Here is a 16,022-nt window from a genome sequence, read left to right as displayed (position 1 = left end):
GGATCATGAGATGTGTTCTTTAGAGTCAGGTGATGTGTTCTTTAGGATCATGAGATGTGTTCTTTAGAATCAGGAGATGTTTTCTTTAGAATCAGGAGATGTGTTCTTTAGGATCATGAGATGTGTTCTTTAGAATCAGGAGATGTGTTCTTTAGAATCAGGAGATGTGTTCTTTAGAATCAGGAGATGTGTTCTTTAGAATCAGGAGATGTGTTCTTTAGGATCATGAGATGTGTTCTTTAGAATCAGGAGATGTGTTCTTTAGGATCATGAGATGTGTTCTTTAGGATCATGAGATGTGTTCTTTAGGATCAGGAGATGTGTTCTTTAGAATCAGGAGATGTGTTCTTTAGAATCAGGAGATGTGTTCTTTAGGATCAGGAGATGTGTTCTTTAGGATCATGAGATGTGTTCTTTAGAATCAGGAGATGTGTTCTTTAGGATCATGAGATGTGTTCTTTAGGATCATGAGATGTGTTCTTTAGGATCAGGAGATGTGTTCTTTAGAATCAGGAGATGTGTTCTTTAGAATCAGGAGATGTGTTCTTTAGGATCAGGAGATGTGTTCTTTAGGATCATGAGATGTGTTCTTTAGAGTCAGGTGATGTGTTCTTTAGGATCATGAGATGTGTTCTTTAGAATCAGGAGATGTGTTCTTTAGAATCAGGAGATGTGTTCTTTAGGATCAGGAGATGTGTTCTTTAGAATCAGGAGATGTGTTCTTTAGGATCTTGAGATGTGTTCTTTAGGATCATGAGATGTGTTCTTTAGGATCATGAGATGTGTTCTTTAGGATCAGGAGATGTGTTCTTTAGGATCATGAGATGTGTTCTTTAGGATCATGAGATGTGTTCTTTAGGATCAGGAGATGTGTTCTTTAGAATCATGAGATGTGTTCTTTAGGATCATGAGATGTGTTCTTTAGGATCATGAGATGTGTTCTTTAGGATCATGAGATGTGTTCTTTAGAATCAGGAGATGTGTTCTTTAGGATCATGAGATGTGTTCTTTAGGATCATGAGATGTGTTCTTTAGGATCATGAGATGTGTTCTTTAGGATCATGAGATGTGTTCTTTAGAATCAGGAGATGTGTTCTTTAGAATCAGGAGATGTGTTCTTTAGGATCTTGAGATGTGTTCTTTAGGATCATGAGATGTGTTCTTTAGGATCATGAGATGTGTTCTTTAGGATCATGAGATGTGTTCTTTAGGATCATGAGATGTGTTTTTTAGGATCAGGAGATGTGTTCTTTAGAATCATGAGATGTGTTCTTTAGGATCATGAGATGTGTTCTTTAGGATCATGAGATGTGTTCTTTAGGATCATGAGATGTGTTCTTTAGAATCAGGAGATGTGTTCTTTAGGATCATGAGATGTGTTCTTTAGGATCATGACATAAAACCTATCGCCTGCCTAAAAGCTAATTTTGTTTTTACAGCCAGTTTGAAACCTTAGATGATGACAGATGGATAAACAGATCAGATTACACCACAGGGTTAATGGATGGACAGTGAGTGGAGTGTCATAGACCCTATAGTGATAACATTTGTGGGGTTTTTCTTCACAATCAATGGTCCAGTCAGTTGCAGAAATAAATCGACTCTGCTGTTTGACCCAGTGACGAAACACTTCAAATTTCTCTGGGAGGTTAAGATGAGATATTGAACGTGATCATCTTTGTCTCTGACTAAACATAAACAGAAATAATCCAACTTGACATTGTGATGTTGTCTTTTCATGGATAATATGATTATTTTGCATATTGCTACTTTGTGGCAAAGTATGGCCCATGTGTTGGTAAATGCTTGTCGGTCATCTCATCCTAAGTCTCTTGGACATAAGGCTATACTTTAATCCTTGATGGCTACTGAACTTGACTTAAACAGCATAAAGAGCTCTTTGTACACCTGTCTGACCTAGTTACATACCATACCGTGTACCAGATATCCTCTTCAGTCCTGTGGCATAGTAACTTTGGACCGGGATTCAATCTGATCATGCTTTGTCGAATACACGCCTTTGAAAAAGGCAAAACCAATTGAGCCGACATCTGCAGCGTTTACCTTGAATGTGATCTCCGTGAATGTGGGGACATTGCATTTAACAGATGCACAGTCGACGGCTCCATACGGACTGAATCCCTGCCTTACTTTGACAAAAGCACATCACCCAGAAACAACTTCCCAGGACCAGCTCCCTCCCAGGTCCGGCTTTCTCCAGACATCTGGGTTCTGAATGGAGGCGTGGGATAGATCTAACATAACATACATGAACCCTGTTCCCAAATCCTGCTTCCGTTTAGCTCCTCTTGTCTCATAGAGGAGAGAGGGGGGAGAGTTCCATTATTCTCCTCTCTTGTAGAGGAGGGGAGAGAGGGGAGTGTTCCATTCTTCTCTCCTCTCTTGTAGAGGAGGGGAGAGAGAGGGGGAGTGTTCCATTCTTTTCTCCTCTCTTGAAGAGGAGGGGAGAGAGAGGGGGAGTGTTCCATTATTTTCTCCTCTCTTGAAGAGGAGGGGAGAGAGAGGGGGAGTGTTCCATTCTTCTCTCCTCTCTTGAAGAGGAGGGGAGAAAGGGGAAGCGTTCTCCTCTCTTGTGTCTGTATATTCTACCCTGTTCCAGTCCTCTCTCTGTTTAGGGGGCCGATCTCAAATGGCACCCTATTACCTAGTTAGTCACCTACTTTGGTGCACTATCTAGGGAATAGGGTGCAGTATTGGGACAAAGCCTGGGCTAGCACTCTCCGTCTGAGACCAGGAAGATCATAGCTTCCTGTTTGCCGATGTCGGCCATGACGGTGGCCAGCTGGTTCAGGTTCCCACTGTGGAAGTGTTGGGCCTCCCACAGATCCAGAATAACACTGGTGGGACTCGCCTTGGACGCAAAGAAACTCATGTGCCTGGAGAGGAGGGAGAGGAGAGGAGAGGGGGGAAGAGGAGAGGAGAGAGGGGAAGAGGAGAGGAGAGGGGGAAGAGGAGAGGGGAGGAGAGGAGAGGGGGAGAGGAGAAGAGAGGGGGAGAGGAGAAGAGAGGGGGAAGAGGAGAGAGGAGATGGGGGGGAAGAGGAGATGGGGGGAAGAGGAGATGGGGGAAGAGGAGATGGGGGGAAGAGGAGAGGGGGAAGAGGAGAGGAGAGGGGGAAGAGGAGAGGAGAGAGGGGAAGAGGAGAGGAGAGGGGGAAGAGGAGAGGGGAGGAGAGGAGAGGGGGAGAGGAGAAGAGAGGGGGAGAGGAGAAGAGAGGGGGAAGAGGAGAGGAGATGGGGGGAAGAGGAGATGGGGGGAAGAGGAGAGGAGAGAGGGGAAGAGGAGAGGAGAGGGGGGAGGAGAGGGAGGAGAGGGGAGAGGGGGAGAGGGGAGAAGAGAGGGGGAGAGGAGAAGAGAGGGGGAAGAGGAGAGGAGATGGGGGGGAAGAGGAGATGGGGGAAGAGGAGATGGGGGAAGAGGAGATGGGGGGAAGAGGAGAGGGGGAAGAGGAGAGGAGAAGAGAGGGGGAAGAGGAGAGGAGAGGGGGAAGAGGAGAGGAGAGAGGGAAGAGGAGAGGAGAGGGGGAAGAGGAGAGGGGAGGAGAGGGGGAGAGGAGAAGAGAGGGGGAGAGGAGAAGAGAGGGGGAAGAGGAGAGGAGATGGGGGGGGAAGAGGAGATGGGGGAAGAGGAGATGGGGGGAAGAGGAGATGGGGGGAAGAGGAGAGGGGGAAGAGGAGAGGAGAAGAGAGGGGGAAGAGGAGAGGAGATGGGGGGAAGAGGAGAGGGGGAAGAGGAGAGGAGAAGAGAGGAGAGGAGAGGGGGAGAGGAGAAGAGAGGGGGAGAGGAGAAGAGAGGGGGAAGAGGAGAGGAGAGGGGGAGAGGAGAAGAGAGGGGGAAGAGGAGAGGAGATGGGGGGAAGAGGAGATGGGGGAAGAGGAGATGGGGGAAGAGGAGAGGGGGAAGAGGAGAGGAGATGGGGGAAGAGGAGAGGAGATGGGGGGAAGAGGAGAGAGGGAAGAGGAGAGGAGATGGGGGAAGAGGAGATGGGGGGAAGAGGAGAGGGGGAAGAGGAGAGGAGAAGAGAGGGGGAAGAGGAGAGGAGATGGGGGAAGAGGAGATGGGGGAAGAGGAGAGGGGGAAGAGGAGAGGAGAAGAGAGGGGGAAGAGGAGAGGAGATGGGGGAAGAGGAGAGGGGGAAGAGGAGAGGAGAAAGAGAGGGGGAAGAGGAGAGGAGAGGGGGAAGAGGAGAGAAGAGGGGGAAGAGGAGAGGGGGAGGGGGAGAGGAGAGGAGAGAGAGAGGAGAGGGGGGGAAGAGGAGAGGGGGAAGAGGAGAGAAGAGGGGGAAGAGGAGAGGGGAGGGGGAGAGGAGAGGAGAGGGGGAAGAGGAGAGGGGAGGGGGAAGAGTAGAGAGGGGAGGGGGAAGAGGAGGGGGAAGAGGAGAGGAGAGGGGGGAAGAGGAGAGGAGAGGGGGAAGAGGAGAGGAGAGGGAGACAGAGGAGAGGGGGAAGAGGAGAGGGAGACAGAGGGGGGAAGAGATATTAATTTTGGTTATTTATTTGATATCTCGTAAAGTGAATTAATCCAGTCATGTTGTCTCTTGTCCTATGTTGAAGTGTCCTTCCCCCAATACTGTGTGATGTGATGATCAAACGTCTAGTTACTGACAGACTCCGTGTTCCTCTTCATCTCTACTATACTACACAACATATAATACTATACTACACAACATATATTACTATACTACACCGCATATAATACTATACTACACACTATACTACACAGCATATAATACTATACTATACTACACACTATACTACACAGCATATAATACTATACTATACTACACACTATACTACACAACATATACTACTATACTACACACTATACTACCCAACATATAATACTATACTACACACTATACTACAGAACATATAATACTATACTACACACTATACTACACACTATGCTACACAACATATAATCCTATACTACACACTATACTACACACTATACAAGAGGAGAGGAGATACTACACACTATACTACACAACATATAATACTATACTACACACTATACTACACAACATATAATACTATACTACACACTATGCTACACAACATATAATACTATACTACACACTATACAAGAGGAGAGGAGATACTACACAACATATAATACTATACTACACACTATACAAGAGGTGAGGAGATACTACACACTATACTACACAACATATAATACTATACTACACACTATACTACACACTATACAAGAGGAGAGGAGATACTACACACTATACTACACAACATATACTACTATACTACACTATGCTACACAACATATAATACTATACTACACAACAAATAATACTATACTACACTATACTACACAACATATAGTACTATACTATACACTATACTACACACTATACTACACAACATATAATACTATACTACACAACGTATAATACTATACTACACAACGTATAATACTATACTACACAACGTATAATACTATACTACACACTATACTACACAACATATAATACTATAATACACAACGTATAATACTATACTACACAACGTATAATACTATACTACACACTATACTACACAACATATAATACTATACGACACAACATATAGTACTATACTACACACTATGCTACACAACATATAATACTATACTACACACTATACTACACACTATACAAGAGGAGAGGAGATACTACACACTATACTACACAACATATAATACTATACTACACAGCGTATAATACTATACTACACAGTATACTACACACTATACTACACAACATATAATACTATACTACCCACTATACTACACAACATATACTACTATACTACACACTATACTACACACCATACAAGAGGAGAGGAGATACTACACACCATACTACACAACGTATAATACTATACTACACACTATACTACACAACATATAATACTATACTACACACTATACTACACAACATATAATACTATACTACACACTATACTACACACTATACAAGAGGAGAGGAGATACTACACACTATGCTACACAACATATAATACTATACTACACACTATGCTACACAACATATAATACTATACTACACACTATGCTACACAACATATAATACTATACTACACACTATACTACACAACATATAATACTATACTACACACTATACTACACACTATACAAGAGGAGAGGAGATACTACACACTATACTACACAACATACAACACTATACTACACACCATATAATACTATACTACACACTATACTACACAACATATAATACTATACTACACACTATACTACACAACATATAATACTATACTACACACTATACTACACAACATATACTACTATACTACACACTATGCTACACACCATATAATACTATACTACACACTATACACGAGGAGAGGAGATACTACACACTATACTACACAACATATAATACCATACTACACAACATATAATACTATACTACGCACTATACTACACAACATATAATACTATACTACACACTATACTACACAACATATAATACTATACTACACACTATACAACACTATACAAGAGGAGAGGAGATACTACACACTATACTACACAACATACAATACTATACTACACAAGGTATAAAACTATACTACACAACATATAATACTATACTACACACTATACTACACAACATATAATACTATACTACACACTATACTACACAACATATAATGCTATACTACACACTATACTACACAACATACAACACTATACTACACAACATAAAATACTATACTACACACTATACAAGAGGAGAGGAGATACTACACACTATACTACACAACATACAACACTAAACTACAAAACATAAAATACTATACTACACACTATACTACACACTATACTACACAACATATAATACTATATTACAGACTATACTACACAACGTATAATACTATACTACACACTATACTACACAACATATACTACTATACTACACACCATACTACACACTATACAAGAGGAGAGGAGATACTACACACTATACTACACAACATATAATACTATACTACACACTATTCTCCACACCATATAATACTATACTACACACCATACTACACAACATATAATACTATACTACACACTATACTACACAACATATAATACTATACTACACACTATACTACACAACATATACTACTATACTACACACTATGCTACACAACATATAATACTATACTACACACTATACACGAGGAGAGGAGATACTACACACTATACTACACAACATATAATACTATACTACACAACATATCATACTATACTACACACTATACTACACAACATATAATACTATACTACACACTATACTACACAACATATAATACTATACTACACACTATACAACACTATACAAGAGGAGAGGAGATACTACACACTATACTACACAACATACAATACTATACTACACAAGGTATAAAACTATACTACACAACATATAATACTATACTACACACTATACTACACAACATATAATACTATACTACACACTATACTACACAACATATAATGCTATACTACACACTATACTACACAACATACAACACTATACTACACAACATAAAATACTATACTACACACTATACAAGAGGAGAGGAGATACTACACACTATACTACACAACATATACTACTATACTACACACCATACTACACACTATACAAGAGGAGAGGAGATACTACACACTATACTACACAACATATAATACTATACTACACACTATTCTCCACACCATATAATACTATACTACACACTATACTACACAACATATAATACTATACTACACACTATACAAGAGGAGAGGAGATACTACACACTATGCTACACAACATATAATACTATACTACACACTATGCTACACAACATATAATACTATACTACACACTATGCTACACAACATACAATACTATACTACACACTATACTACACAACATATAATACTATACCACACACTATACTACACACTATACAAGAGGAGAGGAGATACTACACACTATACAACACTATACTACACAACATATAATACTATACTACACAACATATAATACTATACTACACACTATACAAGAGGAGAGGAGATACTACACACTATACTACACAACATACAACACTATACTACACAACATATACTACTATACTTCACACTATGCTACACAACATATAATACTATACTACACACTATACTACACACTATACAAGAGGAGAGGAGATACTACACACTATACTACACAACATAATACTATACTACACACTATACTACACAACATATAATACTATACTACACACTATACTACACACTATACAAGAGGAGAGGAGATACTACACACTATACTACACAACATATAATACAATACTACACACTATACTCCACAACATATAATACTTTACTACACACTATACTACACAACATATACTACTATACTACACACTATACTACACACTATACAAGAGGAGAGGAGATACTACACACTATACTACACAACATATAATACAATACTACACACTATACTCCACAACATATAATACTATACTACACACTATACTACACAACATATAATTCTATACTACACACTATACAAGAGGAGAGGAGATACTACACACTATGCTACACAACATATAATACTATACTACACACTATGCTACAAAACATATAATACTATACTACACACTATGCTACACAACATATAATACTATACTACACACTATACTACACAACATATAATACTATACTACACACTATACAACACAACATATACTACTATACTACACACTATACTACACAGCATATAATACTATACTACACACTATACTACACAACATATAATACTCTACTACACACTATACTACACAACATATAATACTATACTACACAACATATAATACTATACTACACACTATACAAGAGGAGAGGAGATACTACACACTATATTACACAACACACAACACTATACTACACAACATATAATACTATACTACACACTATAATACACACTATACTACACACTATACTACACAACATATAATACTATACTACACACTATACTACACACTATACAAGAGGAGGGGAGATACCACACACTATACTACACAACATACAACACTATACTACACAGCATATAATACTATTCTACACACTATAATACACACTATACTACACACTATACTACACAACATATCATACTATACTACACACTATACTACACAACATATACTACTATACTACACACTATACTACACACTATACTACACACTATACACCACTGTACTACACAACATATAATACTATACTGCACACTATACTACACACTATACAAGAGGAGAGGAGATACTACACACTATACTACACACCATATAATACTATACTACACACTATACTACACACTATACCACACAACATATAATACTATACTACACACTATACTGCACAACATATAATACTATACTACACACTATACTACACAACATATAATACTATACTACACACTATACTACACAACATATAATACTATACTACACACTATACTACACAACATATAATACTATACTACACACTATACAGCACAGCATATAATACTATACTACACACTATACTACACAGCATATAATACTATAATACACACTATACTACACAACATATAATACTATACTACACACTATACTACACACCATATAATACTATACTACACACTATGCTACACAACATATAATACGATACTACACACTATACTACACAACATATAATACTATACTACACACTATACTACACAACATATAATACTATATTACACACTATACTACACAACATATAATACTATACTACACATTATGCTACACAACATATAATACTATACTACACATTATACTACACTACACACTATACTACACAACATATAATACTATATTACACACTATACTACACAACATATAATACTATACTACACATTATGCTACACAACATATAATACTATACTACACATTATACTACACAACATACAACACTATACTACACAACATATAATACTATACTACACACTATACTACACACTACACAAGAGGAGAGGAGATACTACACACTATACTACACAACACACAACACTATATTACACAACATATAATACTATACTACACACTATACTACACAACATATAATACTATACTACACACTATACAAGAGGAGATGAGATACTACACACTATACTACACAACATATAATACCATACTACACACTATACTACACAACATATAATACTATACTACACACTATACTACACAACATATAATACTATACTACACACTATACTACACACCATACGACACTATACTACACAACATATAATACTATACTACACAACATATAATACTATACTACACACTATACTACACAACAAGCAGTGCTATACAACACACTATACAGTACTCTCGAGAATAAACGCTGCTGATTAGTTTAGAGACTGGTCTCTGTCCATTTTATGCAAATAAGGGTCGTACAAATTCTTAGGAGTGGGCAGAGTGTTTAATTGAATTAGTTAAATAAAACATAAAGGAAGTGAATTGCTGTAACAATCACACATAAAACCACATAAAGAATGTTGACATTTAGGTAGGAAATGACCTTTCTGCTTTCAGGCCTTAACCTTTCGGATCAAACCCCGAAACCAATCAATAGGCCTATATACAGTGACCCCACTGTCCCTTCCTCACATGTTGCCTGCATCCCAAATGGCACCTTATTCCCTATATAGTGCACTACTTTTTAACGAGAGCCTTATTAAGGGACTCACTATGGACCCCGGCCAGAAGTAGTGCACCGTAGAGGGATTGAATAGGGTGCGGTTCGGGACACAGGCCAGTCCTTCAGCTCAGTAGTGTGATGTTGGAGGATGACAGCTGCTAGTATCTTCCTCCCAGAGGTATCTGGAGTGGCTTGTTCCATGTAATGGCCTCTTTCTGATCCTCTACTGTCTGGGGAGTTAAGGCTTGTTGTGTACTACTTCAAGCTGAGGGGGTGACTAGCCTAGAGGTTGGGGTAAGAGGGTTGGGGGTCAGAGTGTGAGGAGATGTTGAGGGTAGAGGAAGACCAGCAAGCCTTTCAAGTCCTTCAGCTTCACCTTGAGAACGGTTGGATAGGGAGCACAGCTAGACTTTTGTAATTCTCCACTCTCTCCTGCTACCCTACTGCAGTGAAAATCACTTAAATGGAATGACAAAGTGTTCAAAGCGTGTATTTGTGTGTTTGGACATCAAACAGACAGGCAGGCTGTATTGTATTCTACGGTGACACATCACCTCACCATCCCAGCCGACATACAGGCCCACAGCTAACGGGGCCACAGCTAACGGGGTCCACAGCTAACAGGGCCCACAGCTAACAGGGCCCACAGCTTACAGGGCCCACAGCTAACTGGCCCACAGCTAACGGGGCCACAGCTAACAGGGCCCACAGCTAACAGGGCCCACAGCTAACAGGGCCCACAGCTAACGGGGCCACAGCTAACAGGGCCACAGCTAACGGGGCCACAGCGAGTCCATGATGGTAGTAAACTGTACCAGTGAACCAATATGTTTAAATTGTCATAAAGAAAGGACTGTGTGGAGATTACAATGCGTTTTTCACATTAAAGGGTGAAACATCAGCTGACAGTATCTGGTGTACTGCAGAAACAGCCTTTCACATCACACTGTTCTGTATAGTAGAGAGAAACAATCAAATATTGCCGTTTGATGTTTTATCGATTGGTCATGTTTACCTCTGCCTGCTGGTATTCTCTCTCACACACACACACACACACACACACACACACACACACACACACACACACACACACACACACACACACACACACACACACACACACACACACACACACACACACAGCATGTCTTAGATTAGCTGGAGGCTACGTGCATAGGATCCATCCATGTTAGATGGATTAAAACCCCTTCTATCAAAAGACGGAAAACACGGAAGTACCGATCCCAGACTGCCCTTTAAGATCCCAGACCGCCCCTTTAAGATCCCAGACTGCCCCTTTAAGATCCCAGACCGCCCCTTTAAGATCCCAGACTGCCCCTTTAAGATCCCAGACCGCCCCTTTAAGATCCCAGACTGCCCCTTTAAGATCCCAGACTGCCCCTTTAAGATCCCAGACTGCCCCTTTAAGATCCCAGACTACCCCTTTAAGATCCCAGACCGCCCCTTTAAGATCCCAGACCACCCCTTTAAGATCCCAGACTGCCCCTTTACCTGACAGAAGACACGTTCCTTTAAGATCCCAGACTGCCCCTTTAAGATCCCAGACTGCCCCTTTAAGATCCCAGACTGCCCCTTTACCTGACAGAAGACACGCTCCTTTAAGATCCCAGACTGCCCCTTTAAGATCCCAGACTGCCCCTTTACCTGACAGAAGACACGCTCCTTTAAGATCCCAGACTGCCCCTTTAAGATCCCAGACTGCCCCTTTACCTGACAGAAGACACGTTGCTTTAAGATCCCAGACTGCCCCTTTACCTGACAGAGGACATGTTCCTTTAAGATCCCAGACTGCCCCTTTAAGATCCCAGACTGCCCCTTTAAGATCCCAGACTGCCCCTTTACCTGACAGAAGACACGTTGATTTAAGATCCCAGACTGCCCCTTTAAGATCCCAGACTGCCCCTTTACCTGACAGAATACACGTTCCTTTAAGATCCCAGACTGCCCCTTTAAGATCCCAGACTACCCCTTTAAGATCCCAGACTGCCCCTTTAAGATCCCAGACTGCCCCTTTACCTGACAGAAGACACGTTCCTTTAAGATCCCAGACTGCCCCTTTAAGATCCCAGACTGCCCCTTTAAGATCCCAGACTGCCCCTTTAAGATCCCAGACTGCCCCTTTAAGATCCCAGACTGCCCCTTTACCTGACAGAAGACACGTTCCTTTAAGATCCCAGACTGCCCCTTTAAGATCCCAGACTGCCCCTTTACCCGACAGAAGACACGCTCCTTTAAGATCCCAGACTGCCCCTTTAAGATCCCAGACTGCCCCTTTACCCGACAGAAGACACGTTCCTTTAAGATCCCAGACTGCTCCTTTAAGATCCCAGACTGCCCCTTTAAGATCCCAGACTGCCCCTTTACCTGACAGAAGACACGCTCCTTTAAGATCCCAGACTGCCCCTTTAAGATCCCAGACTGCCCCTTTACCTGACAGAAGACACGTTGCTTTAAGATCCCAGACTGCCCCTTTACCTGACAGAAGACACGCTCCTTTAAGATCCCAGACTGCTCCTTTAAGATCCCAGACTGCCCCTTTAAGATCCCAGACTGCCCCTTTACCTGACAGAAGACACGCTCCTTTAAGATCCCAGACTGCCCCTTTAAGATCCCAGACTGCCCCTTTACCTGACAGAAGACATGTTCCTTTAAGATCCCAGACTGCCCCTTTAAGATCCCAGACTGCCCCTTTAAGATCCCAGACTGCCCCTTTACCTGACAGAATACACGTTCCTTTAAGATCCCAGACTGCCCCTTTAAGATCCCAGACTGCCCCTTTAAGATCCCAGACTGCCCCTTTACCTGACAGAAGACACGTTGATTTAAGATCCCAGACTGCCCCTTTAAGATCCCAGACTGCCCCTTTACCTGACAGAAGACACGTTGCTTTAAGATCCCAGACTGCCCCTTTAAGATCCCAGACTGCCCCTTTACCTGACAGAAGACACGTTGCTTTAAGATCCCAGACTGCCCCTTTAAGATCCCAGACTGCCCCTTTACCTGACAGAGGACACGTTCCTTTAAGATCCCAGACTGCCCCTTTAAGATCCCAGACTGCCCCTTTAAGATCCCAGACTGCCCCTTTACCTGACAGAAGACACGTTGATTTAAGATCCCAGACTGCCCCTTTAAGATCCCAGACTGCCCCTTTACCTGACAGAAGACACGTTGCTTTAAGATCCCAGACTGCCCCTTTACCTGACAGAAGACACGTTCCTTTAAGATCCCAGACTACCCCTTTAAGATCCCAGACTGCCCCTTTAAGATCCCAGACTGCCCCTTTAAGATCCCAGACTGCCCCTTTAAGATCCCAGACTGCCCCTTTAAGATCCCAGACTGCCCCTTTAAGATCCCAGACTGCCCCTTTAAGATCCCAGACTGCCCCTTTACCTGACAGAAGACACGTTCCTTTAAGGGAACTAAATGGGAATGGATTAGGGTGAGGCAATCAGGGCTAATTGGACCTGTACTGAGCCAATCAGGGATAATTGGACCTGTTCTGCAGGCCAATGTGTAATTAATGAAGGTAAATCCAGCTGATGAGACAAGTGTAGCTAATAGACTTCATTACCAGGAGGAAGTTACATTGGAAGGTAATTGATCAGAGTTTTCTCTCTGATTCTTTCCTGTTTAAAAGAAGCCTGATTTAAATGAGAAAGTTACTGGGCCAAATTAGCTGTGTAAAATAATGTTAAATTGGAGAGGCATCGGCCCAGTCCCAAACCAATATAGAATCTCTGTACCTAGGCCCAGTCCCAAACCAATATAGAATCTCTGTACCTAGGCCCAGTCCCAAACCAAAATATAATACCTGTACCTAGGCCCAGTCCCAAACCAATATAGAATCTCTGTACCCAGGCCCAGTCCCAAACCAATATATAATACCTGTACCTAGGCCCAGTCCCAAACCAATATAGAATCTCTCTACCTAGGCCCAGTCCCAAAGCAATATAGAATCTCTGTACCTAGGCCCAGTCCCAAACCAATATATAATACCTGTACCTAGGCCCAGTCCCAAACCAATATCGAATCTCTGTACCCAGGCCCAGTCCCAAACCAATATAGAATCTCTGTACCTAGGCCCAGTCCCAAACCAATATATAATACCTGTACCTAGGCCCAGTCCCAAACCAATATAGAATCTCTGTACCCAGGCCCAGTCCCAAAGCAATATAGAATATCTGTACCTAGGCCCAGTCCCAAACCAATATATAATACCTGTACCTAGGCCCAGTCCCAAACCAATATCGAATCTCTGTACCCAGGCCCAGTCCCAAACCAATATAGAATCTCTGTACCTAGGCCCAGTCCCAAACCAATATATAATACCTGTACCTAGGCCCAGTCCCAAACCAATATAGAATCTCTGTACCCAGGCCCAGTCCCAAAGCAATATAGAATATCTGTACCTAGGCCCAGTCCCAAACCAATATATAATACCTGTACCTAGGCCCAGCCCCAAACCAATATAGAATCTCTTTACCTAGGCCCAGTCCCAAACCAATATAGAATCTCTGTACCTAGGCCCAGTCCCAAACCAATAAAGAATCTCTGTACCTAGACCCAGTGCAAAACCAATCTTTTAGCCCTATACATAGGGCCTTGTTCACTCCCACTCGGGTTATGTTTAGGGTTGGGGTTAAGGTTAGTTACCTGTCCAGTTTGAGTCTCTAGTTTAGGGTCTGTGGTTAAGGTTAGGTACCTGTCCAGTTTGAGTCTCTAGTTTAGGGTTCGTTACCTGTCCAGTTTGAGTCTCCAGTTTAGGGTCGGTGGTTAGGGTTAGTTACCTGTCCAGTTTGAGTGTCTAGTTTAGGGTCTGTGGTTAGGGTTAGTTACCTGTCCAGTTTGAGTCTCCAGTTTAGGGTTTGTTACCTGTCCAGTTTGAGTCTCTAGTTTAGGGTCTGTGGTTAGGGTTAGTTACCTGTCCAGTTTGAGTCTCTAGTTTAGGGTCGGTGGTTAGAGTTCGTTACCTGTCCAGTTTGAGTCTCTAGTTTAGGGTCGGTAGTTAGGGTTAGTTACCTGTCCAGTTTGAGTCTCTAGTTTAAGGTCGTGGTTAGGGTTAGTTACCTGTCCAGTTTGAGTCTCTAGTTTAGGGTCTGTGGTTAGGGTTAGTTACCTGTCCACGTTGAGTCTCTAGTTTAGGGTTAGTTACCTGTCCAGTTTGAGTCTCTAGTTTAGGGTTGGTGGTTAGGGTTCATTACCTGTCCAGTTTGAGTCTCTAGTTTAGGGTCTGT

General features: G+C 41.7%; 1 protein-coding gene across 1 annotated transcript in view; it reads right to left on the bottom strand.

Annotated features, from left to right (window-relative positions):
• Positions 1 to 2,731: 2,731 nt before the first annotated feature.
• LOC135545392 (netrin receptor UNC5A-like) overlaps positions 2,732 to 16,022 on the bottom strand; it is a 517,562-nt gene continuing 504,271 nt past the window's right edge. The window contains 1 exon segment of the mRNA XM_064972999.1: positions 2,732 to 2,897. Coding sequence (XP_064829071.1) covers positions 2,732 to 2,897 — 166 coding nt within the window.

The sequence above is a fragment of the Oncorhynchus masou genome, chromosome 9, assembly GCF_036934945.1.
Source record: "Oncorhynchus masou masou isolate Uvic2021 chromosome 9, UVic_Omas_1.1, whole genome shotgun sequence".
NCBI lineage: Eukaryota > Metazoa > Chordata > Actinopteri > Salmoniformes > Salmonidae > Oncorhynchus > Oncorhynchus masou.
The sequence above is the reverse complement of the archived record's forward strand: the minus strand, read 5'-3'. Positions and strand labels throughout refer to the sequence as shown.